Here is a 27,403-nt window from a genome sequence, read left to right on the forward strand (position 1 = left end):
ACCTCTTCTTTTCCAGAAGCTAACAGCGCTACTGAAATAGTGTGTGGCAACCTTATCCTCCAGAGCTTCATAAGAAGATCAGGACTTACTACCTGAGAACTGGCTCTATTGGATAAAAGTTCTCGGTAGAAATCTGAAAGCTTTTGTTCTCCCATGTGCATATTCGAGAGAGGGTCGTTCAATCGTTTTTCTTCGCTTAGAGAAAGACCATTGATGATGATTTTCTTTAAATTTGCATATAGGTATCGCTCTGGAGTCTCGTTGATTATATCAACGACGGTGTTTACAACCTCTGTGGGTAAATGAGTGACAACTAAAATGTACTTGGTTTTGTCACTAGTGACATGTGACAATTCGAATTGTGCTTCGATTTGTCTAAACCAAGTATCAGATTTAGTTGTCCAGAAGGGAGGAAGACGTTTGTTAACAATATTATAGATTTGATCACTTTCGATATCTTGCATATTGACTATATTTTAGAAAAATTGTAAAGAAAATGGTTGAATTGATGCTCATTTAATTGACAACCTCAGAACGTCAAGGAAGGAAAAAGAGACTCACCTGCAAAATCCATTTCCCTAAAGTCCTTGACATATTTATTTTATAGTTTGATAATTAAAATATCCTTTTAGGGCTTTGGATTTTGTAGACATGACGCTACAGCAGTTTTTTTACATAAAATAGCAGAAAATGTACGACATATTTTATTTAAATATTAATACAAAATATATTAAAAATTAACACCGACTGCTTTCATTGTCATTGAAAACAGCATATTATACATTGTAGTAAATACTAACATAACTTCTGTACTACAAAGCGATGAGTCAGTATAATCGTGTTGTGTATGTATAGACAAACGATGTATTAGAAATTAATACAATTGTATCATTTTTTATGACAAGAAAAGTACTACATTGTTGTAGTAAATCTGTAGAAGTCAGTTTTTACAGTCAGCTTAATTTGTCACAATCAAAATTTTACAGGTCGCAGTAGAGTCGATGTGGTGCTATACCGTGAGGGAGGTTGGTGTTATTTTCTCCACTCTGTATCTTCGTAGGAAGGCCACCCTGCTTAATAGCTTGCGTCGTATAATGAGTCTAATCCGGTAGTTGTCCAAACTCCTTGATTTGTTTGTTAATATCCTTCCCTCACGTATTCGTGAATACAGCTATATCTGAAAGTTCCTCGTTCTAGATCTAATTTTAGTTCAGTAAACACCGACCGTGAAAGCCTAAACCAAAGTAAAGAGTATAGAGAACTGTGAATATTTTGAAACACTTTTTGAATGCTGAGAAAAATCAAATCTTAATAATGATAAACTCACACACAATATTCTTTATAATTAGATAAGAGAGTTCGATCTATGTTGACCAGTTATTTTCTATAATATAAATTCAATAAAAAGCAATACTTTTTCTGGTGTTTTTCAATTTATTGTCTAACCGGTTTCGACTTTCGCCATCATCAGAGACACTATAATGAAAATGATTATTACAATTAATATAATACAAATAAACTTAAAATGAACTACAGGTACTTACTTAGTAATATAAATTAGATTTTAACAACTCACTTTCCATTTTGTTGTTCATATAAACGGCTTCATAAAAGTATACAAGTTAAAATTATAAATATAAAAACATTAAAATGTAGGTTAAAAGTTAATGTTTTTACATTAAAATATAAAACAACACTGTAAAACTCAGATTGACGGGCACTAATGGTATGGACACATGCACTGCATTGTTACCCCTTTCAGAAAAAGGAAAAACATCTTACAGATCAATACAATGTCCAGGATACATAGCCAACAAAATAAAAACCACGTTCAATAAATATAATATTCAAATTTCATTTCAAAATAATTTAACTTTGAAAAACTTACTATTTAATGCCAAAAATAAGACAGAAATGATGGATCAGAGTGGAGTGTACAAATTGGAATGTAACACTTGTGGATCTACCTATATAGGTGAAACGGGTCGCTCCATCAAGCAAAGATTCCATTCAATCCAAATTCAAATTTCGGTAGACACGTACTGAATAATAATCATAATTTTGATAAACAAAAGAATGTTTCTCTACTATACAAATATAAAGAGTAGTTGAAATGAAATAAGTAATAATAAGTAGGCCTCTTGACCTCTAAAGTTTTTTATTAATTAAGTTTATGTACTTGACGTACTTGTAGTTTCGACATATTATGATGTCATCATGAGCCAAATCAACAAAAAGATATAATAACTATAGTGATCTTAAAAATATATAAAAAAAACAATAAAATTGCATAAACATATCTCAACTTACAGTCAAATAGTTAAAAAATCACGCTGAACAAACAAATTTCTACGTTAAAATAAAACATTATTTAAAAGAAACACGAAAATAACAATTCCAAACAAAAAGACACAATACCGTGCACAATTGAACTCCAAAGACGACTGTTAAATCAACATCGAACTAAATTTAAAAACCGGTTACAAAAAGGAATAAAAATGTCACAGTAAAATACTTAACAGAATAGATACCACTACAATCCAAAGCGTTTTCTTTTTGTTTGTACTTACAAATGAAATCACCCAGTTGTCCTTTACATTTAAAGCTGACAAATACACCATAGGTTTGTAGTATGGTTTTAATTTTGCAGTTTATTTTGTTGTATGTTATTGTCTTATAATTGTCAAAGTTATTTTTATTCGTAGAGTATAAAGGGTCTAGTTTTATGAGGTTTTTATACAGTAATTGGTCGATGGTACAACTTGGATAACCATTTTCTCTTGCTAATCTGTTAATAACATTCAGTTCTTTTAGTCTGGATGTATAGTCTAGAGGATATTTCAATAGTCTGACAATAAAAGCCTGGAAAGCAGCTAATTTGTAGTTGTTGGGATGGAACGAATCATAAGGGATGACAGTATTTAGAGATGAGGGCTTTCTAAAAATGTCAAACTTAAAATTATTGTCAATTTTTTGTATTTTTAAGTCTAGGAAATTTAAGCAGTTGTCCTTTTCTATATCTAAGGTGAATTTAAGATTCTTGTGGATGTTGTTCATGTAAGCTAGCATACTATCAAGATCGAATTTATTTCCATTCCATACACATATAATGTCGTCGACGTATCTATACCATTTTATGATATTCTTAAAGAATGGAATTTTTGAGTTAACAATGAAGTTTTTTTCAATGTTATCTAAATACAAATCAGCCAATAATCCAGAAATGGAAAGACCCAAAGGAAGTCCATGTTCAAGTTTGTAAATTTTATTATCAAAGCGACAATAGTTTTGTTGAATTATGTGATTAAGTATTTCAATTAGTCAAGTCAGCAGTGATGATTTTATCTTTAAAATGTTGAAAGAATATGTCTTCAATCGCCTTTAATTTGTAAGTGGTATCAACATTTGTGTATATATTGACCACATCGAAGGATACCAGTGTATTATTATTAGGTGAAATATGTTTTAAGTTTTTGATGAGTTGCAATGAGTTTTTCAGAGAGTGTATTGGTTTATAGTCAATTTGTTTAAAAACGCCATACATAAATTCAGTAATTTTAGAGGTAGGAGAATCAAAACATGTGGTTATAGGCCTAATTTGTAAATTGTCCTTATGGAGTTTTATGAAAGAATAAAGTTGTGGTATGAAGCAGTTCATAGGCATTAGAAAATATAGGTTTTGACCATGCTTTGTGATAGTATCTTTATGTTTATTGATGACATTCTTAGTTTTAGCTGTTATTGAATTTAATGGGTCTTTCTTAATTTCTTTGTAACCATTTTCTTTTAAGAAATTAATTGTTTTTTTGTTGTATTCATCCTTGTCAATAATAACTGTGCCTGCATTTATGTCTGCTTTCACGTATAGTGCGTTGTTGCTAGATAATTTTTGTTTTATAGTTTTTATGGCAGTTTGAATACGAAGGTTTTCAATATTATTCTTCTGATTAAGTGATCTCCTTTTATTGCAGCATGACTTTTCATAACTTTTCAGAATAGGAATGATGTCATTTTTTATGTTGTCGCGATTGGGTAATTTGTTGATGACACAATCAATGTCTATGGCTGTTAAATGGATGTCTGTTTGAGTTTGGATGGCGAATTTGTGGCCTTTGTTAAGTATGTCGACTTCATCGGCATTGAACTGTATGTTCGTAAGATTGGTAGTGTATTTAAGTTCGTTATGTTTATTTGCATCAGCTAAATTGTCGTTATTCTTGTGTAAAAGTGCTTTCCCTGTCTGAGTAGCCTTTGGTTCATGTTATTTAGGGTAGGCATTCTTGATGGAATTTTTTCGTTCTTAAAAGGTGTAATTTTCGTTTTTTACTGGTGAAGTCATCATAACTACATAGGCAGGCTTCTTCCCTATTCTTGACTATAATTTCTTCCATTTCAAGAAAGTGGAAATGTAGACTGAGTTCACGGTGCAGGTAAGCGAGTCTTGTATAGAGAGAATCTATTGACTGGAAGTGCTTTCTGCGTTGTTTCTCTAATATGCTTCTCTCGAGTTCTGTTTTTTGTTTAATGTTGATGTTTTTAGATTTAACTAAGGCGAAATTAGGTGTAAGGTTCCCCCTTAAACAAGAGTTAACGTAGAATATGTGGTTTTTGACGATGTTAATACGTTTGTAGACTTTTTTATATTTATGGATGGTAGACGAGGTTATATCCATATTGAATTTTAAAAGATCCATTATATTAGAGGTATAAAAAAAATAATATAAAAAAAAAATAAAGAGTAGTGGTTAAATAATAAAACTCTTTTTTAAAAGTTTGTATTAGAATGATTTTGAAATGTTTTTACATCAAATATTAAAAAATGGTAACATAGCAATTTAGGTAATTTGATAAAAGTTAAAAATTTCTATGTGAAGGCAGGCTGTGTACGCTACAAAAGAAAACAAAGGATTTAAACTGAATTTACTGGAAACCTACGAAATTGAAAAACAACCATATAAATTGCCTTAACGATCAAGTTCATATCAATAAACGTCCTTTATACAAATTCCTTAATAACCCATTCGATCCACATTAATCATCTATTTAAGATAACATCCCCATGCACATGCACGTCTCGAATTAATTATAATGAAATACAAAATATAACTTCACATCCAAAAAATACATTTCATTTCAAAATCTATTTTAAATTTTAAAGAAAATCAGGTTTGTATGCATACCCACGTCACCAAAGAACAACTCTTTGTCTCTTTTATGTGTTCATACCATTAGTGCCCGTCAATCTGAATTTACAATAAACTGACAATAAATTGAAAAAGACCAGAAAAAGTGTTGCTTTTTATTGAATTTATATTATAATATTTTTTTAGATAATTAAGGATGTTTCAAACCCTTCGAATAGCTTAAATTTTATGGCATTACGTTTATTAAGCAGATTACATAAAAGGTTTCTTTCACACGTGTAGGAAAATGCACAAGTGCATTATTTATTTTGTTCCACGTGAGAAGTATTTATAAAACTATCTATAATGTAATCACTTTAGTTATAATTCAATTATTTAATTTACCAAGTGATCACCTTCCAAGCACTTTTTGTAACACAACTACAACAAAAATAATAAACACATTTATACAAAAATAAATTTAAAAAAATCCTTACAATAATATCACACGATAAGAAAACTTTATCACCATCGGGAAATTTAAAAGTTTTTAAACCAGTAAATAATATGATTATTGGTGCGTTGTTTTCGTAGTATTTAACTTTTTTCCAATAATGGGGATTTGTGGCATTTCTAAAAATTTAATTTATTAAGGAATACTTTAAGATGTTAATAATTAACTTGTGATTATAAATATTTATTGAGTTTCCATCTTTTCTCGATATTTCATTATCGTATGCCCAACATTCAGCTATTTTTACATCATAAATATTATTTGGTTCTTTAAAATAAATAAAAAGGGTGATATCTTCCCCTAAAGGTACTACATCTGTTATTGGTTTCACCTTAAATAAAAAAAATTATTTAAATTTATATTTACTATAAAAAAGTTATTAATAAGTGAAACTCACATAAGGATAAACACCTTTTTGTACATCAATCCAACTATGAATCAATTCCTTCGCCAACGGGGCCGAAAACATTTTTATTTGGTTGTTAGACGAAAATCTAACAACATCCTCTCCATGTATACACAGAATAGACTAAAAAAAGGATTTAATTACCATTAATTTTTGATTTTTTTATTGGTTAAATCGTACGAAAAGTAAACAAATCCCGATTTTCATTGTGCATAAACTCGGATTAATAGAGAATAACGTTATGGCGAGAGTGAATTATTATTGTAGTTGTTTCATAAGTGGATTAGTGTGTCGAATAGCTTTCTTTTTGTCGACACATTTAAGATAGTACAACGAAGACAAAGTACTTTTTTATTTGGGTTATCGAACTATGAATATATAGACATTAATAATCGAAAAAGATTTCTTGATAAGAACGCGGTATAAAATGAAATTTGTTTAATTTGAAAGTTAATATTATTAATAATATTGATCGTTAGGAAAATTACGAGCACTACTTGACGGTTATCGCAAAAATATTGTATCTAAATAAAAGATTTGATAAGATTCTTATTTTGTTGAAAATATTATTTATAGAAATAGAAATAAACTCCTAAATATTTATGCAATTTTCTTAGAAGAAAGAACATAAATAAATTATGAGGTTAATTCCAAGATCACATCGTTAATTGTCGCGTTACAAGTAAACGTCCCTGACTTAAAATTAAGATTGTGCAGAAATGTTGTTATTCTCATGTTGTAAGATTAAGGTTGTGGCATTTATTTGTTAACAAAACAAGATACACAAAAGTTTAATCGGTGTATACACATTTAATTATATTTATGACGTGATAATTTAAATTTATAAACAATTTAAAACATTTTCTATCTGGTTTTTGAGTGTTGATGTGGTTTCGCGGTTTCGATAATCTGTGTAGATTCGATTTGGGGTTTAAATATAAACTAGTAAGTGTTTTATTTGCGATTGATTGAATCTGAGCTCTCAGTGTCGGTTGTTAATCAAACATGAGGCTCATATTATACATAACAACATTATTATGCGCGTAAGTAAAACGATATCAAATTATTTTTAGTTCTAACATTTTGTTTTAGGTGTTCTTGTTATGCGCAAGAATACGCATTTCCTCCTAATTTTCAATTTGGAGTTGCAACAGCTGCGTATCAAGTGGAAGGAGGATGGAATTCCAGTGGTGAGTTAACAATAAAATATTGATAAAATAAAAATGTAACTTGGATAAAATATTATACACATTAACACTAAAAGGAAACTAAAACATAATTGGGATATTTTTTCACTTAAAAAATTAATTCGAAAATTAACGATTTTCGATGAATTTTATCGACTAAATATATCAGATAAGATATTTTTAAAACTATATAAGTTCAGTTGACTAACTCTGTCAATCTAGTTGTGCTAAAAAAATCAATTTTTTTATTAAGTAACGATTAACTCGATAAACTTTTTAAATAGAATTTCTCTGCTGTTTACACATCTGTCAAGTTGGCACTACATCTTGCGATTTGAATAAAAAAAACTATTGCATTAATTGTCGCTTAATTTGTTGTAATTTGTCGTAAAGTTTACAAATTTGTCATGTGTTTTTTTATGAATAATTTTTGAGGTATTGCACTATTGAGGTAGTGCTAACTTGACGGTGGGAATGTATGGTATGGAATAGAGATAACAAAAAACTAATGACGTTATTGATTGTCGCTTAATTTGTTGTAATTTGTCGCAAATTTTACAAATTTGTCGCGTCAATCGCGTGATGCAGTAAGTAGATTTAAGGCTGTGCAGCATGTTAAAATGCTTCTTAGGGGCAAGTCCAGATGGTTTAGTGGGACAAGGAGTTGTTGTGGAAATAAAGTGCCCTTTCTTCGCATACCATATGCATCCCAAGGATGCTATAAAACAAAAAAAAAGTATTATCTGGAAATTGAATCAAGAAAGAGACTATTTTAAAATAAATAAATAAAAAAGATAAATGGTACTACCAAGTACAAGGACAGTTGAAAATTACCAACAGAAAAGGATGTATATTTGTGGTTTGGACCGATATAAACTATCCATTACAAGTTTCATATACAGTGTGTCAGTAAAGTAACGGATATAGGCGATAAAATCATTATGAACGGTTTATGGAAAAATCCCTGAAAGAGGTCTAAAGATCTAAATTTTTTGCAACTTTTTGGTGTAGGTTACACATTTTTTCCGCCATTTTTAACTGAGTTATGACGTCATCGATAATTTTTTCAAATAGCAATCCCCCATTTTTATTGCGGTGTATGCAAGAAGATGCTTTTCTGAATCTAGTACAGTCAATATTAATATTCGCTACATAAGAAAATTTTCGAGAAAAATTACTTTAAAGTTTAATTACTTCAAATTTGCCTATCATGGAAAAAATAGCAGTAGCTATTAGTAACTAAATGGTATATTTGATCGAGCGGGAAAGAATAGAAATTCTGTGTTTGATTGGAATTGAGGATCGAACTCGAACTCAAAAAGAAGTAGTAGAGCTCTTTAATGCAACATATCCTGACCATGAACCCATAAGCCAAAGTACAGTAATCCGCATTGTCACTAAATTTAAAAATCATGGGCATGTACGGGATCTCTCGAAGTCTGGCCGACCAAATGTTTCAGACGGGGCTCAATATAACGTTGTTATGGCTGTGCAAGAAAACCCTCATATTACGGTAAGGGATATTGGGTCGAATCTGGCCATTAGTAAAACAACGGTTCACAAAATATTAAAAACCGCAAAATATCATCTCTATAAGGTAAACCTCATTCAAAAAATTTAAATCTTTAGACCCGTTTCAGGGTTTTTTCCATAAACCGTTCATAATGATTTTATCACCTATATCCGTTACTTTACGGTCACACTGTATAAGACATTATAGAGGTAGTGCTACATATTTCATATATAGCACTACCTCAAAAATGCAATATTTCAAATATTGTTTATAAAAAAGGACGTGACAAATTTGTAAACTTTACGACAAATTACAACAAATTAAACGACATTTAATCCAATAATTTTTTTTATTCAAATCGCAAGATGTAGTGCTACTTGATAGAGGTGCTGTTACTACATACTTTTCTCGAAACCATTGCGAAATTTCTGTCGTAAAGCAGGTTTGGAATCATAACACTTTCAAGCATTATACCGTAAAGAAAGTGTAGATTATGGAAATTCCATAAATAAATCGATGACTATTCAAGAAATGATCTATTTGAAATTGTCTGAGAACAGGTGTCCAGAAACTCAACGTCAAGCGGCCAACCCATACCTGTTTTGGTAAAAATAAGAGTCCTTAGTTAAGTGGTAATAGATATATTTTGAAAATATTAAGAATCGTATCGAATCATATCTTTTGGTACTACGGTAAGAAATATTGGTAATTTAATAGTGATTTTTTAATAATGTATTCCTTATGAACCATGTTACTATAGAAGTCACAAATCAAACAACAAAAGTCGTTGGTTTTGCAAAAAAATATTAGTTTGATTGAGTTAAGGTTGAAAGAATTAAGTTTGACACACGATTTCTAAAAAAAAGGAGTAGTACAACCCTTGGCAAGTTATTTCTAAAAATGCCCTGGTTAGTCAAGATTCCAAAATGGTATAACACTTGCAAGTTTTCTTTTTATAAAAAATATTATTGTCTGTTTTTCTGCAAAAAACGCGTTATTTAAAAAAAACATATTTTCGTATGTTATTTGTATTTCCTCCAAAATAATTTAACAATTTTTGTTATAAGATGTGCCACTCAATATCTACAGAGAAATGTGGTTTCAACAAGATGGTTGCCCAACTAATAATGCTTGTCCTGTACGGGATTCTTCCTCATTCCCTGGAAGAAAGAATGTATTAAAAACCGATTGAAAATCTTACCGAACTGCGCCACAATATTTATACAGCAGCAAAAGAAATAAATGCAAAGAGATTTGCACCACTAGTAAAAAGATCTTTTCTGCGACGATGCAGAGCTTGTATAGTGCCCATGGCAAACAATTTGAGCAGTTGTTTTAGTTTTAAGAAAATATTGCAATAATATTAATAGGTTACATGGAGTTTTTTGATCGCAAAAATTGACGACTATGATAAGGTTATTGGGTGTAACGATCGGTATAAGAAAAAAAAAGAGAACAAAATTTTTCTTTGTTATATTTCGAAACTGTTTCTTCTACAGGCAAAAAACTCTGAACAAACGTACCAAAATTAACACGTAAACTATCAGTGGCTTACATCAAAAAAAGGGGTATAAAAAAAGAAGAAACTTACAACTATCGACACATTATCGAAATCAAAAGTATGGTTACAGTTTATCGTATGACTGGCCAAAGCACAGTGAGTTTTTTTCGTTTTAAAATCACTCTTATGCAGTGATGTAAAATTACGGTAATTTATAATTTGTGTAAATTACTGTTGTAAAAAGACAGTAGAATCTAACTTGATTTTGATTAAATAAAATCTTTATACAAACTGCAAGGGAACATTTAAAATAATCTATGTAAGAAAAACTCTGAATATGAAACAAAATATGAATTCTATGTAATTCAAACAAATAATTCAGAAAAGCTTCTTTCTGTAACGTTGTTAGTGAGCTGTGACGTTGCACATATTCCCTGCCATATTGATTTTAATAACTTTTTCAAAAATCAAGATTTTATGGTATTTTATAATCGGTTATTCCTTTTTACGTTGTATGTATAAATTCATTTATTATTTATATTCAATAGACTTCAGCCAAAGGAAGTCAATTTTTCATTTTACAAATACAAAATCAATTTCTAAAAATACTGGTTATATTATTTATAATATATGAGAAAACCCCCACATATTTTGGTGACCCCGACGTGATTGGAATAAAATACATTAAATTGCCACCAAAATTTCTTTTGCTACATTAGATCCATTAACCAGAAGCGACGATAATTTATTGATATATGTCAATGCTGCAATGTGCTCGTCGTTACTGAGATATTTTCCCATAATTTTTGGATCTAGTAAATTTGCTGCTAAGTGTAAAGGTATTACAGCCCTATCTCTTCGTGCTTTTAAAACTGATAGAATTGTTTTTACTTCTAAAACTGGACAATTACTTTGTAGTTGATCATTCACATTTTGAATATAGTCAACAACATGAGAAATGCAAAGTTGGGTAGTTTGTACATTTTTTAAAATAACTGAAGTGGGATTTAAAATTGCGTTTAATATTTTCGTCTAGAATACTTGTTACAGTTTCTGTTATAACCAACTCTTTTAAGTTTCTTATAGGGACTTTACCGCATTATCAAAACACCGAAAGCGCATGCGCAGATACATTCTAGCTCCTAGCGGTAATTTATGAAAAATTTGTTTGGTAATTTACAGTAAATTACGGTAAATATTTTGGTAATTTACAAGGTAATTTACAAATTCACATCACTGCTCTTATGTAAACTTATCCTGTTTTTTAGCCATTGACGGGTGACACCAATGTAACAACCATTACCAGACCGTTACATTCATTACAATTGACACGATAGATGATATTTGATTTATTCATCAGAGGATCTTTATCTTTGATGCTACTATAACAACAACCTATGCTATAAGGGTAGTAATCAACTATTTTTCTATCAAGTGGTAGATGCAGTCCAATTATTTTTATAATTTTATCAGACATCTTTGGGATTTTCATAATTTTACTAAATTTAGATTGTCGGGAAGGTGGTATATCAAAAATACTGTTAACAGTTGGTTGAGAGATGTTATTGGAAGAAAAGAAAAGAATCCTATTTACTAAGTGCTTAGGAAAACTGTTGCCAATAAAAATCCCTTTTAGCTTTAACAGCGCGTTGTATTGAAACTTGTTATCACAAATTCTTAGTACTCTATTCTTCATATCACGTAAGGTATTAATTTTATGGTTAAATGAATGTGAGGAGAAATAGTTGATGTACCGATCTGAATATGTCGGTTTAGTGTACCAATCACAAATCACAGAATTATTCTCACGTATGACTCTAGAATCGAGAATAGGAACCCAGTTAGCAGTTTCAGTTTTCACAGTGAACTGGATGTGAGGCTTAAATGAGTTAAAAATATCAAGGACGTAGTCAACACGATCACTAGAAACGCTGGTGATAAAGTCATCAACAAACTTCATTATAAACGGTAACTGAATTTGGGAATCACATTTGGGACAAGTGGAACATAAGGGCAACCATCCTGTTGAAACACATTTTGTAGTTCGTAGATATTGAGTGGCACATCTTCTAACAAAGTTAAGAAGAAATAAAGAGTAAATACAAATAGCATACGAAAGTATGAATTTTTTAAAGAACGGTTTTTTTTGCAAAATAAACAGGTAATAATATTTTTTAAGAAAAAAAAGGCAAGTGTTGTACCATTTTGGAAACTTGACTAAACAGGCCATCTTTCAAAATAACTTACCAAGGGTGTTGTACTACTCCTTTTTTTAGATATCGTGTATCAAACTGAATAGACATAAATTCTTTCAACCTTAACTCAATCAAACTAATATTTTTTTGCGAAACTAACGACTTTTGTTGTTTGATTTGTGACTTCTATAGTAGCATTACTTCATAAGGAATACATTATTAAATTATTATTAAATTGTGATCATTTCTGACCCTAGTACCTAAAGATTTTCAAAAATATATCTATTACCACTCAACTGAGACATGGAATTTTTCTTATTTTTACCAGAACAGGTACCCGCTTGACGTTGACTTTCGGGTCATCTGTATATAAAATAAAATATAATATTAAAAAATATTAATATTTTAATAAATATTAATTTTAAATATCACTTTCAAATCCAAAAAATTTCTCAATTCGTACCCTAAAAGTGCTATTTCTTATTCTACCAATCATCATCAGCCCTATGCTGTCCACTTCTGAACATAGACCTCCTCAAGATACTTCCAATCCCCTCTGTTTTGGATCGTTACAATCTAATTTGTTGTTATTCTTCTGAGGTCGGCTGTCCATGGAGTCGAACCCTGGCTATATTTATTCGCCGTCGGTCGCCATTCCAGAATTTTCTTACCATCTGTCAATTTAACCACATTTCTTCTTTATGGATCCCATCTCCCAGGGTCAGTACCAATGCAGACCACTACATTCTGCGTTGTGTCGCTTACAGTTTTTAACAGGGTTAATGTTTCAGCCCATTATGTTAAAACACTGGGTACACCTTGGTTGAAGACTTTCCGTTTCATGCTTAAAGGGATCCATCTTAAATATATCTCCTAGTTTTCCATAAGCTGCCAAACCTGAAGCTATTCTTCCAGAGAGTTCTCATGTCTGATTATAGTGATTATCTTTACCGACCGGATTTCATGGCCAAGGTAGATGTATTTTCTCACTAGATACTAAGTTTGTCATCATTTTTGTTTTATTTACTACAGTTTCGTTTTAGACCTGCTTTATGCGATGCTTGTTGTAATTCTGAGAACATTTTACGGGTTCCCTGCAGATTGTCTGATAATAAGACTATATCGTCCGGGAATCGGAGGTGACTCAATCTTTCCTCATGGACCACAGTACCCTTATTTTCCCAATCTAAAGTTTTGAATGCATGTTCTAGTGAAGCGGTTCCGGAAAGAGTTTTGGAGACATAGTCCAATTTCTCTCTTTAATTTTATTTTCTTACAATTAGTCAAAGTGTGTAAGTTGGTTGTTGTAGTTGCATTTTAATAAATATTGTAAATAATATCTTATTGCTCGTAAAACTTAGACCAATTCTGCGGTCGGTCTATAGTTTTCTCAATAAATGTTTTTATACATTGTAACTGGTCGTTGGTACCACAGCCAGAACGATACCTAGCTTATTCTCTAAGCTGGTAAAAATCTATTTTATTTTCCAGCCTTTCTAATCTGATGCTCCTTTCGTGTTCGTTATTTCCTAAAGCTTCATCTTGGTTTCGTACAGTCAAATAATCCCGGATCAAGTTCAATGGTCAATAAGTTTTTTCGAAAGTATGGTTTTATTAAAAAGATTGAACCTTTACATCTAAGAATGAAACACAACGTTATTCAAATGACTGCCATAGCTGGCCATACAGTACGTCATCCGATCAACCCAATTTTCAACTACTTTTTCGATTGCTTGGGCTTGAATTTCATGAATGGCAATTTCGATTTCGTATTTCAATGCCTCAATCGTCTCTGGATGGTTAACGCGAGCTGGAGTTCATCTGAAAAGATGATTTTTTGGTAAAAGTGCCCATCAAGGGTCAAGCCAAGCGATCTCCAGCGCTTTGGGCAAACCGAAAATGTATCGGATGGTCATGAGGCTTCAGTTCTGGTACTAATTGAACTTTGTAAGCCGTCATACCGTGGTTTTTATGCAAAATTTTCCTTAGAGAAGTGCGAGAATTGTTCAGCTCCTGAGGACGATAGCGAATTGATGTTGATGGCTTCACGCACATTCTGGGTAACAGCAGCAATGTTTTAGGTTGAGCGAGTTGTTTTATCCAATAACTATCCAGTTTCACGAACTCGCTTCACGAATTGATTCACAAACTGAGTGAATCAGAACTTTTTTTATCCTATTTATTACATGGTTTTAATTTTTTTTTTCAGGTAAAGGTGAAAATATTTGGGATAGACTTACTCACACACGTTCAGAATTAATAACCGATGGCAGCAATGGTGATATAGCTTGTGATACTTACAACAAGGCAATAGAAGATGTTCAACTCTTAAAAAGTTTAGGAGTAGATTTCTATCGTTTTTCCTTTTCTTGGTCTAGAATTCTCCCAACAGGCACGGCAAATAAAATAAATCCAGATGGAATTCGTTACTACAACGAAATGATCGATGAACTTCTTGCGAACGGAATCAAGCCATTCGCAACCATGTATCATTGGGACTTACCGCAACCGTTACAAGAACTTGGCGGATGGCCAAATTCGGTTATAGCCGATCTTTTTGCCGATTACGCTAATGTGCTCTATGAAAATTTTGGGGATCGTATCAAAGATTGGATCACTTTTAATGAGGTTGGTGTATTTTGCGGTGGAGGTTACGAAAGTGCTTCAATGGCTCCGGCTTATAATGGAGCTGGGTTTGGAGTATATTTATGTGGACACACTGTATTGAGAGCACATGGAAAAGCTTACAGATTGTACGAATCAAAATATAAAGCTAGTCAAGGAGGACGTGTTGGAATTACTATTGATAGTGGTTGGTATGAACCTGCCAGTGAAAGTCCAGTAGATATTGAAGCTGCCGAAACAGCCATTCAAATGGGAGTAAGTAGTTTATTATTTTCTTTTGATTATTTCTTTAATTTATTATTTAGTTTGGATGGTTTGCTCATCCCATTTTCTCAACTGACGGTGATTATCCACCAGTAATGAAACAACGAATTGCTCAAAAAAGTGCAGAAGAAGGTTTCTCCAGATCGAGGTTACCAGAATTTACATCAGAAGAAATCGCAGAAATTCGCGGTTCATCTGACTTCTTTGGATTAAATCATTACACCACCAATAGATGCACCATAATTCCTGATGGTTGGGGAACCCCACCCTCTCAATGGACCGATGCTGGTGCATTGTGTTCTCAAGATGCCGATTGGGAACCATCAGCTTCATCGTGGTTAAAAGTAGTTCCATGGGGATTTAGAAAATTGTTAGTTTGGATTAAAAACGAATACAATAACCCTGAAGTTGTCGTTACAGAAAACGGTTTTTCCGATAGAGGTGAATTAAGAGATTGTCGGAGAATTAATTATTATAACGTAATAAATAATTTATTTTTTTTTGATCACTTTGTAAATGCAAATTTTTTAGTCCTATTTGGAACAACTTCTCAAAGCTATCCACGAGGATGGATGCAATGTTAGTGGTTATACAGCGTGGAGTTTTATGGATAACTTTGAATGGATGAGAGGGTTTACGTAAGTTTATTACGGAATTGATTTTTGATATTTATTTATTTATTATCTTTTTAGTGAAAGGTTTGGACTTTATTATGTAGATTTTAATGATCCAAATCGACCAAGAACACCTAAAATGTCCTACTATGTCTACAAGAATATTTTGGCCACTAAAAGAGTTGACTGGAAATATAGTCCCGATTCATTTGATGAATGTGAATTTTGAAAAGCACTTATTTGAATAACATTTTTACTGTTTTATGAAAATAAATGATATAATCTATTATATAATACCATGTGTATGACTTTATAATGAATTTTGTGCAACCCCAAACCTTTATCGATGTAACAATTTTATTGGAAACGATTTATTTGATTTATAATAAAACGATTTTATAGATTATTTAGGAAGTCTAAAGACCTTAATTAATCTATCTAAAGCCATTATTCCTCATTGATTTCCTACAATACTACTTATATAATTTTATCTTTCTTTCAAGTGTTTAGGACGATCTCGAAGCAAAATACACGGAATTTAATATTGTTCACCAATTTGATAATCAGTAAAGATATGATTTAATGTTAAATATAAATAAGTCAGAAATGTTGGTGGCATTACAGTTGGTTTGCACACGATGAAGTGGTTACTGGTTTTGATTTACGCGTAAGCTTCAATATTGAGGTATTTAGTTTTAATCTAGGTACTTTAAATTTATATGGTTTAGATGTACATCTTATGCCGAAGATTACGTTTTCCCCCCTAATTTTCAATTTGGAGTTGCCACAGCTTCCTATCAAGTAGAAGGAGGATGGAATGCCAGCGGTAAATAAGTAGAATTATTTTTATTTTTTTTTCCAAGTAGGTTCCAAGCAGTATTCCTCCTCCCATAATGGAGTAGATCTCACCTTGCATTTACACCTTTGATTATTTATCATTATCATCCGCTCTCATATCCCGTACTTTCGCACCATAGAGTAGTTTTGATAAGACCACTCTTTCCACTATGATTCTCCGAATACCCATTCTACCACAAGTCTCCCCAACACAACCTCAACCTTTCCTCCAACATACTCTTTGTGGAGCACGTAAGCTCCACAAAGAGCAGCGCCGCATCCACTATCACGTCGAGTTACCTAATCGCATTTGTCATCCTGACCACACCCATTTCCGTTCTTAGCATGGGGTCTCTGATCTTCTTTGAGTACAACCTCTCCATCTTCTCTTTTGCATACTCAACTCTGTACTCGTATATCGTGAAAGATACCCAAATGCCCGACTTCCGAGCAGGCGATGTTTCGATAATGAACTGATATTGGAGATTGGAGATAGTGGAAATGTCGACATACCTAAACGTCGAAAAAATTCGTATGTAGTTCAAAAAAGAATAGAACAACGGATTAAATGTTTTATTAATCCTTCGTCGGGCGCAACTGTTCAAATTGATGCACGTGGAATAATTCGGTTTGATATATTTGACCGCGAATCTCCAAATGTCTCTGGTTGTTATTAGCTTTTTATTTTGCGACCCTCTAGAATGTGAACATTATAAATATTCCAGAATCTTAGGTAAAAGTGAATTCTACGCATTTTGATCATTTTGATGCATTGCGGTCATATGTGTTATAATTTCGAATGTTATAATTTTATATTACAAGTGTCCTTTATTTCAAAAGTATTTTCTGTTACACATAACATTTATATCACATTGTTATTGCTGCCATTTAAGAATTTTGTATTCGGGTAAAGTTTTATTGGTAATTGTGTTGACAGAAGAACGAAAACTGGATTCGGTACTTTACAGATTTATTTTGTTGAACCTAACCCAATTTATATAAAACAAGTCATAATACCTCGTATGTTATAATTGTCAGTAATATAATAGTGAGTGATAGTAAGAATCAATTTTATTTTTATTTTATATACAATAAAATATATGTATGTATGTATATAATTATATACACACATACATGTATATATTATATAATATATATTTTAGATCTTTAGAAAGCTAATCATGGTCAACCGTAAAGACAAGTTTTTTTTGAATAATCCTGACGATATCAGGGAGATAGAAAAAATATTATGGGAAGAAGAAAGTGTTAGCGAAAAAGAAGATTTTGGAGATGAAAGCGAAACGGATACACCTGACGCTGTAGAAGCTGTGGAGGAGAATTCTGATACGGAACAAGAAGATTCTGAAGACGAAGTTGGTTGTTTGCCAATACAATAGAAAGTAATCAGTATTTTTTCGGAAACGATAAAAAAAACGAAATGGAGTCTCAATCAACCAGCAAAAAGAATTCGAACAAAGAAGCATAATCTGCTTAGAGAGACTACAGGAGTAGTGGGCGCAGCAAGATCGACACGTACTCCTTTAGAATGTTGGAGCTGTTTAGTAACAGATGATATTTTGGAAACAACTGTGAAGTATACGAACCAGTATATTGAGGATATAAAATCGAAATTCCAACGCGATAGAGACGCCAAAATTGTCGATTTGGTTGAATTGAAAGCCTTCATTGGTCCCTTGTTCATACCTGGTGTTTTCAAGGCTAATAAACAAAGTTTAGAAGATTTGTGGGATTTTGAAGATGGCGTTGAAAAATTTAGACTGGTCATGAGCATAAAAAGATTCAAATTTATGAAATGTTTAAGATTCGACAATAAAAGTACTCGGGAAGAAAGAAAAAGTACAGATAAGTTAGCTGCAAAACGTGACGTGTTTACAAAGATTGTTCACAACTGCCAAAAATGCTACAGTCTGGGAGAAAATGTTACTGTGGACGAGAAGTTAGAAGCATTCAGAGGTAGGTGTGGTTTCAAACGGTACATACCAAATAAGCAGAACCAGTACGGAATTAAAATTTATGTTTTGGTAGATGCTCAAACATTTTATTTGTATAAGCTTGAAATTTATGCTGGCTTGCATCCTGATGACCCATACCGTGTATCTAATAAACCAACTGATGTCGTTCTTAGATTAGATCAGCCTATTTTTGATACAGGTAGAAATATTACTACTGCCAACTGGTGCAGTAGTTTCGACCTTATTGACAAATAAAAAAATAAAAAGTTGTCTTATGTTGGAACTTAAAAAAAAAAAGCGCGAGATTCCACCACAATTTGTTACCACAAAAAGAAGAGATGTCTGTAATAGTATGTTTGCGTTCAATAATAAAAGTACGTTAGTATCGTACATACCAAAGAAAGGCAAATGTGTACTTCTTGCTTCAACGCTTCATGAAGACAATTCAATCGATGCCGCCACAGGTAGTCAACAAAAACCATCAATAATAACGTTCTACAACAGTACAAAAGGAGGTGTGGATACTGCCGATAAATTGTGCGCCTCATATAATGTTGCAAGGAATATAAGACGATGGCCGGCTATAGTATTTTTTGATATGCTGAACGTTACGAGCATAAATGCACTGGTCATTTATTTTGAGAATAATCAAAAATCTGTTCGCAGAAAGATGTTCCTCAAAAGGTTTGCACAGGAGTTAGTCTTGCCCCAATTGAAGCGAAGAAGTCAGCAAACTCTGGGAATGCCTAAAGATATGCAAGAAAGATTGAAACGTTTTCAATCTACCGATGGTAACGAGGAAGATACTCAAAACAGAGAACAACATTATGGTGGTGCTGTCAAAGGGAAAAGGTGTGAGGACTGTAATTTTCCAGCGAGTAAACGACGATTGACAAAGTACGATTGCAAAAATTGTCATAAACTGAGTACATACAGCCCATATACTGTGATGCAAAACTGTCAAATTTGCACGCAGAGCTAATGCACATGAGCAAATGTGATCGTCCATGCCCCAAAACTGATGGCGCTGTCAGGTCTAGGCATGGCACGATAAAATCTGGCTGAGCTTGATTTTGCACGGCCCGTCGTGTGCAAGTTTGTACGTGTGGAGACAGTTCATGCCATTCTTCTCAGTTTTAAATTGATCTTCGCAAGCGTATTATTCAAATTTGTTTACGAAATGGCTGTTCGTTAGCAAGACGTTATACGTGAATTTATAGGTATATACCAAAGAAGTACTTGTCTTTGGAAAGTGAAAATTTTTTTGATTTTTAAGCAAATATCAAATATCAGCCATTCTACATTTTTTAGACTGTCGATTCTCGACCGGGCAATATTATTCAATTTATTCAATTTTTAAGTGAGGAATGTATACTATTATTTTTAAATACATAAAGAACTGTAGAAAGCTTTATTTTGTTTATTTGTACAGTACAGTTAAGATACATAAGGGCACTAAGCATGATGAAACAGTGTCATGTAAGTACATTTTCAAAATTCGGCAAGAACTATCTTCGACACGATAACCGTGGGAGGCAAATTTAAAACGATCTATTCGGGGTGAACGGTCAAATAAGCACAGGAACAACTTTTTGTTTTTCTTTTCAACTTGATGTTTAAACGTGACATTTTCTTTAGGTTGTTGGTAGTTTGAAGTCCAAATTCTCTTGTATTTTTGTTTTTCTTTTCAACTTGATGTTTAAACGTGACATTTTCTTTAGGTTGTTGGTAGTTTGAAGTCCAAATTCTCTTGTAGAGACTACCAACAACCTAAAGAAAATGTCACGTTTAAACATCAAGTTGAACAGAAAAACAAAAAAGTTGTTCCTGTGCTTATTTGACCGTTCACCCCGAATAGATCGTTTTAAATTTGCATTTTCAAAATTAACATTTCCACTATTCTTGATATGTAACACGATCATGTTCCCAAGACACGCGCCTATCAGCAATAAAGTAAACCTTACAAAACGTTCTCGGACATTTTTTGCATTCAGCAATTTTTTTACCCATTTTGATCTCTTCATTTCTTTCTTCTTCTTCACTACTTTTGCGATAGTAGTAGCAATTATATAATATAAATCATATTGCCGTATTACATTCATTATAGTTAATAAGTCGGACCTTTCAATCGCAACTCACTATGAAACTGATACTAAAACTGACAAGTAAATTTGAACCGTGTGTTCCATAATTTTCGTTTCACATTTGCTCGTATGCAAACATTCTTTAATTTTGCATCACTCCGCCTTTGTCAATTTGATAATAAAATAACGCATAAAAAACAAGAGTTCGTGGAACTGCTTATGTCGGCATTTTCAGAATATCGCTTTCAGAGACTTAATTGGTTGGATTGTTTTAAAAAAATGTAACAGGTAAAATTAACTTTGCATAAAAACTGCTTGGCAACAAATTCTGAATTTATTCCATCGTTTTACACTAAGTCATTAAATCATGGATACTCTAAGTGTGGCTGAAAAAGTCGAAATTCTGAAAAAGTCGTGATTTTTATTTATGGAGAAAGTGGCAGAAAAGTTGCTGATGAGAAAGACAAAATATGTGGCTGCAAAATGATGGGTGTCCAGCACATTTTTCACATATTGCACGTGATGCTTTAGATCGGGATTATGCTGGGCGATGGATTGGAAGGGGAGGTCCAATTTCCTGGCCTGCCAGATCACCTGATTTAACACCTCTTGATTTTTTTATGGGGCGTCCTTAAGGATAATGTTTAGCGCGAAGTACCGACTACGCCAGAAAACACGAAAGTGCGGATAAGAAATGCATGCAGAAATAGTAGCCAAGAAAACCTTTTGAAAAGTGGACGGGAAATGTTATACTTGTTGGTGATTAATAGTATAGTTTAATCATTTTTTATAAATAAACAATATTTAACACTATTTGAATAAAGAAATTATTTAGATTTTGTCTCCAAAAGTTGTTTTGCCGTCATACTGGCAAAACCACACGGAAATTTTTTTTTTTTTGTTATTTTACTTTTACTTATAGATTCAGATTTTACAATCAAAAACATAGGGTGCCATTTAAAAGATTGGTCGTGACCTTCATATGACCTTGAAAATAAGGTCAAGACCAAAAAATGTTATCCTCATATGGTTTCCCCCTTCGCACAGAACAACTTTCATTTGGTTCATTTTTATGTAAAATGAACCGTTTTCGAGATAATCGCGTGTCTCACATTAAATGGACCATCCTGTATATGAATTACCTAAAATCCTTAACCGGATGTACCGCTACGCCCTATTGTCAGTGCCATAAATTAGTTCCCAATACTTATCCAACCGTATTAATCAGCATAAGAGAGACAGTTGTGCATCATGTTAAGAAACGGCGTCACTTTGATTTTGACAATACTTCTATCTTGCAAAAGGAATTGAATTACAGTAAGAGACTCTTTCTAGATGGTGAAGTTTAGAACTGATACTGAAAATCTAACTTCTGTGTACGCTTTCTTAGTTACGAATGACACGTAAGTAGTACACAGTAACAACCCCAAAGAAAATTTTATTGTTTGTTTTTTTTAAATTTTATATATTTTTTTGGAATTTTTGAATTGTAAAGTTTCATATTTTTGGCCTCCACCTTTTGTTATTTTTGTTTGTTTGTTAGTTGTTTTTTTTCCTTTCCCAGGTTTTTTGGGTTTATTTAAAACTTTTGTATAACTAATGTTGTTCATTGTTTAATTTTTATAAAATTAAATTGTACTTGTTTAGTGTAACAAAAAGGTAAAATTTGATGGAACCCTTCTTTATCGGAAAAGACAACGTAACAAAATGGAACAAGGATCTAATAAGAGAGTAAAAATTCGAGCGAAAAATATAATTACAACCTCAGCAGTCGTAAAAGGACATGCTTTTTTACCGATAAGATCATAAAAGTTCTTGTTGAATGTTCACTTATTCATAAATCAACATCAGTATTCTAGTGAATATCGAACAGTAACTACTACCGATATAATTGAAATAAAAGCATTGCTTGGACTCCTTTACCTTTTCGACGTACGAGTCAAGCATTTGAATATAGAAGATTTTTTTAAAACTAACGACACATCTATAGAAAAGTTCAGAGTAACGATGTCGTTAGAAAGATTTCGATTTTTATTAAAACATTTGAGGTTTGATAATAAAAATATTTGATTTGAGAGGATAAAAATTGATAAATTAGCAGCCGTATGAGATTTATACGAATTGTTTATTTCTAACTGCAAGAAACGTTATTCACCATCGGAGTACACTACTGTCGACGAAATGCTACCGGGCTTTCGTGAAAAATGTAATTTTTGGCAGTATATTCCAAGTAAACCTGAGAGATACGGTATCAAAATATTTGCTTTAGTTGATGCTAAAGCTTTTTATACAATGAATATGGAGGTTTACAGCGGAACAGCGGAGAAATAGTTGTTGAGCGTCTTGTACAACTAATAATGAATAGTGGATGAAACATCACCATAGATAACTGGTTCACTAGTATACCATTATGCGAAAGCCTGCTGAAAAAAATATTAATGGCCAAAATCAAAACATAAGACAGCACAACAACAGCTGGCACAAATCCAGATCTTGTCCGACGGCTGCTCTTGAAGCCCTACTCGGTCTCACACCACTCCATTTATATATACAAAAGGAAGCAGGCCTTATCACTGAAAACAGGTTATTCACACAAGTTGATGCAGGGTAACCTCAGAGGACACCTCGAAATCCTCAAGGACCCATGTCCAAATCACTTGATTGCAATTAAAACGCACCTTATACCGACAGAATACAATTTCAACCAGCCGTATAAGGTCATATTTAGCATATATTTAGTTTATATTTGGCATATAAGCAGGGACGATTGGACGAAGGGCGAGCTTCAACTAAAAAGAGGAGCCCTAGACTGGTACACCGATGCTTCAAAGACAGTTAGATTCAGAGTAGGCATGGTCATCAGTGGTCCAAATAGCTACATTAAACCGCCCCTCAGCTCGGACATATCCATTTTTCAAGCAGAAGTTCTTGCTATAAACTTCTGCACCGCTTTGAACCTACAAAAGGGACAGAAATGTGCATCCATAAACATTTTCACAGACAATCGGGCCGTCCTAAAGGCAATTGAGGCCTACACGTGTGACTCCGCACTGATCGGAGAGTGTACCAGCAACCTGAGAGAAAATTTTCGGAAAAGCTCTTTTGACACCTACCGACATAAAGGTACAAAACCTTGGGGCAATACTAAGGTTCATTAAGGACCTACATTTTACTTAAACTTTTGGAGGGCTAAAGTTACAATAGATCTCCCTTCAGCCCAGCAGCAATAATAATAATAAGACCAACAGGTACAAGTATGTTTGGATTTGCAGAAAATTGTACATTAGTGTCGTACGTTCCAAAAAAATGAAAAATATCCTACTCGTAGCCACTATACATGACGATGATAGCATAGAGAAAATTACAACAAAAAAACTGAAATAATTATGTTGTACAATAAAACAACACAAAATGTGGTGTTGACACATTCGACCAATTATGTATGCCAGAAACAAAAAAAGTGGTCTATTCTATCTAATTTTTTATCGTGTATTGAGCATAGCTGCCATAAACGCTTTTTCTGTGTTCAATTCAAAAAATCCTGGTTCATATATGCTTCGAAGAGTTTTTCTGGAAAAACTTTTATTTGATTTGGTTACCGATCATGTGAAGTGTAACAACTCAACAAGTGCCATATTTAACCCGAATGCGCATTAAAGAAATCTGCAACATGAGACCTGAAACTGATCCCCAAGAGCAAAACACAGAGTATGGTAGATGTTCCTTATGCAGTGCAAGAAAAACATCACAAAACAAAATATAAGTGTACTGGATGTAAACATTTTTTATGTTTAGAACATGTTACCGCAATGTGTAGTGATTGCGACATTAATATATTATTGACTTTGAAAAAGATTTAATTTAAGTTTATTTAATAAAATGTTTTAATTAAGTTATTACAGAAACTAATTATTTTATGAAGCACTTTAGATCTACTGACTATGTATACTATGTATACCTTATGTTTTAACATCTAATGTACATAAAATTTCTTTATTAATTTCTTTACCTTGTAAATGTAAAGAAACGACGAGAAAGCACTTTTTGGTAAGTTTGGTCTGACAGACCGATGTTAGCATTGGTGCTACAAGAATCATGTTAGTACTGGAGGATTTAAGTCTTAATTTTGTTTTTTTTTTAATTGAATAGTTCACCCTAAAGAAAGAATAAAGTAATTTTGAAAGCTTGGTCCAAAAAACTAGAACGCTGTTTTAATTTTCCTTGCATTGGTCGATTTTCCAAGAATATCCACAGTTGTTACCTCGTTATCTTTATCTCCAGCTTTCGATTTCGTGCATTAATATTATTATTATTCGAGTTCTGAGAGTCCCTGCAGCTAAATAGTGGTCAGAGAAGTCTTGACTATATCAAGATGTGATCGATGTGATTCGTGGTTTGCTCATCTTGTGAGGTCCACGTTATTTCCCACTTTTTTGGCGTTTAATAATTTCTTTCGTAACTTAATAAATAAATTTGAGACCATTGTTTTCGCTATTTTAGGTAAAGGAGAAAATATTTGGGATGTACTAACTCATAATCGCCCTGAATTAATATACGATCAAAGTAATGGTGATATAGCTTGTGACACCTACAACAAAGCTATAACAGACGTCCAACTCTTAAAAAGTTTAGGAGTAGACTTCTACCGTTTCTCATTTTCTTGGTCAAGAATCCTCCCTGTGGGTACATCAAATAAAATAAATCCAGATGGAATTCGTTACTACAACGAATTGATTGACGAACTTCTCAAAAATGGGATAAAACCGTTTGCCACAATGTTCCATTGGGATTTACCACAACCCTTACAAGAAATCGGCGGTTGGCCAAATCCGGTTGTTGCTGATCTCTTTGTCGATTATGCCAATGTACTTTTTGAACATTTTGGTGATCGTGTCAAGGATTGGATTACCTTTAATGAACCTGCTGTGTTTTGTGGTGGAGGGTATGAAGATGGCAGTAAAGCACCAGCTTATAAAGGAAATGGATTTGGAGTTTATTTATGTGCACACACTGTGTTGAGAGCTCATGGAAAAGCTTACAGATTATACGAATCTAAATATAAAGCTTCGCAAGGAGGAAGAGTTGGAATTACTCTTGATACTTACTGGTTTGAACCTAGTAGTGATAAACCCGAGGACATCGAAGCAGGTGAAATTACAATTCAAATGAATGTAAAAAAATATTTTTCCCCGTTTTAATTTGATTTGACAAACAATAATTTTATTGTTTTAGTTCGGTTGGTTTGCTCACCCAATTTATTCAAAAGAAGGTGATTATCCTTCAGTTATGAAAGAACGGATTGCCGAAAAAAGCTCGACAGAAGGTTTCCCACGGTCTAGATTACCAGAATTTACTCCCGAAGAAATTGAAGAAATTCGTGGTTCTTCTGATTTCTTTGGATTAAACCATTACACAACTAATAAATGTACTCCACTACCAGCTGGTTGGGGAATTCCACCTTCTCAATGGACTGACATAGGAACGATGTGTTACTACGAAACTAATTGGGAAATAGGAGCGTCTTCTTGGTTAGCTGTCGTTCCTTGGGGTTTTAGAAAACTCTTGGTTTGGATTAAAAACGAATATAATAACCCAGAAGTTATTATAACTGAGAATGGGTTTTCGGATAAAGGTGAATTAAATGATTGTAGAAGAATTAATTATTATAATGTGAGTAAAAAATAATGTAATACATTTGAGATAAATTCACCTTTAATATTATATTTTAAATAGACATATTTAGAAGAACTGCTTAAAGCAATTCACGAAGATGGATGTAATATTAGTGGTTATACAGCATGGAGTTTTTTGGATAACTTCGAATGGATGAGAGGGTTTACGTAAGTTTATCAATTAATAATTAGGTAATCATATTTTTTTTCTGTTCTTTATAGCGAAAAATTTGGTGTCATCTATGTAGATTTTGATGACCCAGATCGTTCAAGAACACCCAAAATGTCGTACTACGTATACAAAAATATTTTAGCAACTAAAAGAGTTGATTGGAAATTTACTCCCGATTCTTTCAATGAATGCGAATTTTAAAACATTTTCTTGTTTGTTATAAAATTCTGTATAATAAAATATATGTTGCATAATAAATAGTAAATTGTAGTAATTGAACTTATTATACATTATTAAATATGTCAAAGCAATAATTAACATTATCAATAAACTCTACAACATTTTTTACAAATTCTTCAGATGTTTATGGCTTATAATATCTTAAGGCAGCAGCTGTTGTGTGTGTTAATATTAAATTATTTTGGCGGACACTGTATACAGCAAGATTGTCCAATATTACATCAATTACAGCGCATCGGCCGCAAGCGACCTTGGCTTACTACCCAGTTACTACAGTATGTGTTGTCTAAGATGGAATCAATTACAGTATCTGGGCCGCAAGCGGCCTAGGTTTAACTAATTGTAAGACGGAAAGACGTGATGTTGCTGTATTAAGGCGAGGCCCTACAGCTAGAATGTATAATATATGAACTATAACGCCTCGCAGCTAAGATATATGGTTTTATAATAAAAGCCTTAACTGTGTTAGCTTCCTGGGACCTG

General features: G+C 32.7%; 3 protein-coding genes across 3 annotated transcripts; 2 read left to right on the forward strand and 1 right to left on the reverse strand.

The window, feature by feature from the left end:
- Positions 1 to 5,363: 5,363 nt before the first annotated feature.
- Positions 5,364 to 6,346, reverse strand: LOC111425867 (uncharacterized). The gene is made up of 5 exons (XM_023060158.2): positions 6,224 to 6,346; positions 6,035 to 6,166; positions 5,805 to 5,968; positions 5,621 to 5,756; positions 5,364 to 5,564 (listed from the first exon to the last, which is right to left on the reverse strand). Exons 1-5 carry the CDS (start codon positions 6,248 to 6,250, stop codon positions 5,520 to 5,522), a joined length of 504 nt encoding a protein of 167 aa, XP_022915926.2. The 5' UTR covers positions 6,251 to 6,346; the 3' UTR covers positions 5,364 to 5,519.
- A 448-nt stretch (positions 6,347 to 6,794) lies between these two features.
- On the forward strand, positions 6,795 to 16,236 carry LOC111425762 (myrosinase 1-like). Its single transcript, XM_023060000.2, has 6 exons — positions 6,795 to 7,086; positions 7,136 to 7,233; positions 14,649 to 15,319; positions 15,370 to 15,807; positions 15,860 to 15,966; positions 16,021 to 16,236. The coding sequence occupies exons 1-6, from the start codon at positions 7,049 to 7,051 to the stop codon at positions 16,169 to 16,171; spliced, it is 1,503 nt and encodes a 500-aa protein (XP_022915768.2). The 5' UTR covers positions 6,795 to 7,048; the 3' UTR covers positions 16,172 to 16,236.
- Positions 16,237 to 16,564: 328 nt separating this feature from the next.
- Positions 16,565 to 26,938, forward strand: LOC111425679 (myrosinase 1-like). Its single transcript, XM_023059882.2, has 6 exons — positions 16,565 to 16,609; positions 16,671 to 16,768; positions 25,337 to 26,007; positions 26,069 to 26,506; positions 26,570 to 26,676; positions 26,731 to 26,938. Exons 1-6 carry the CDS (start codon positions 16,581 to 16,583, stop codon positions 26,879 to 26,881), a joined length of 1,494 nt encoding a protein of 497 aa, XP_022915650.2. The 5' UTR covers positions 16,565 to 16,580; the 3' UTR covers positions 26,882 to 26,938.
- The last annotated feature ends 465 nt before the right edge of the window (positions 26,939 to 27,403 follow it).

Source organism: Onthophagus taurus, chromosome 7, assembly GCF_036711975.1.
Source record: "Onthophagus taurus isolate NC chromosome 7, IU_Otau_3.0, whole genome shotgun sequence".
NCBI lineage: Eukaryota > Metazoa > Arthropoda > Insecta > Coleoptera > Scarabaeidae > Onthophagus > Onthophagus taurus.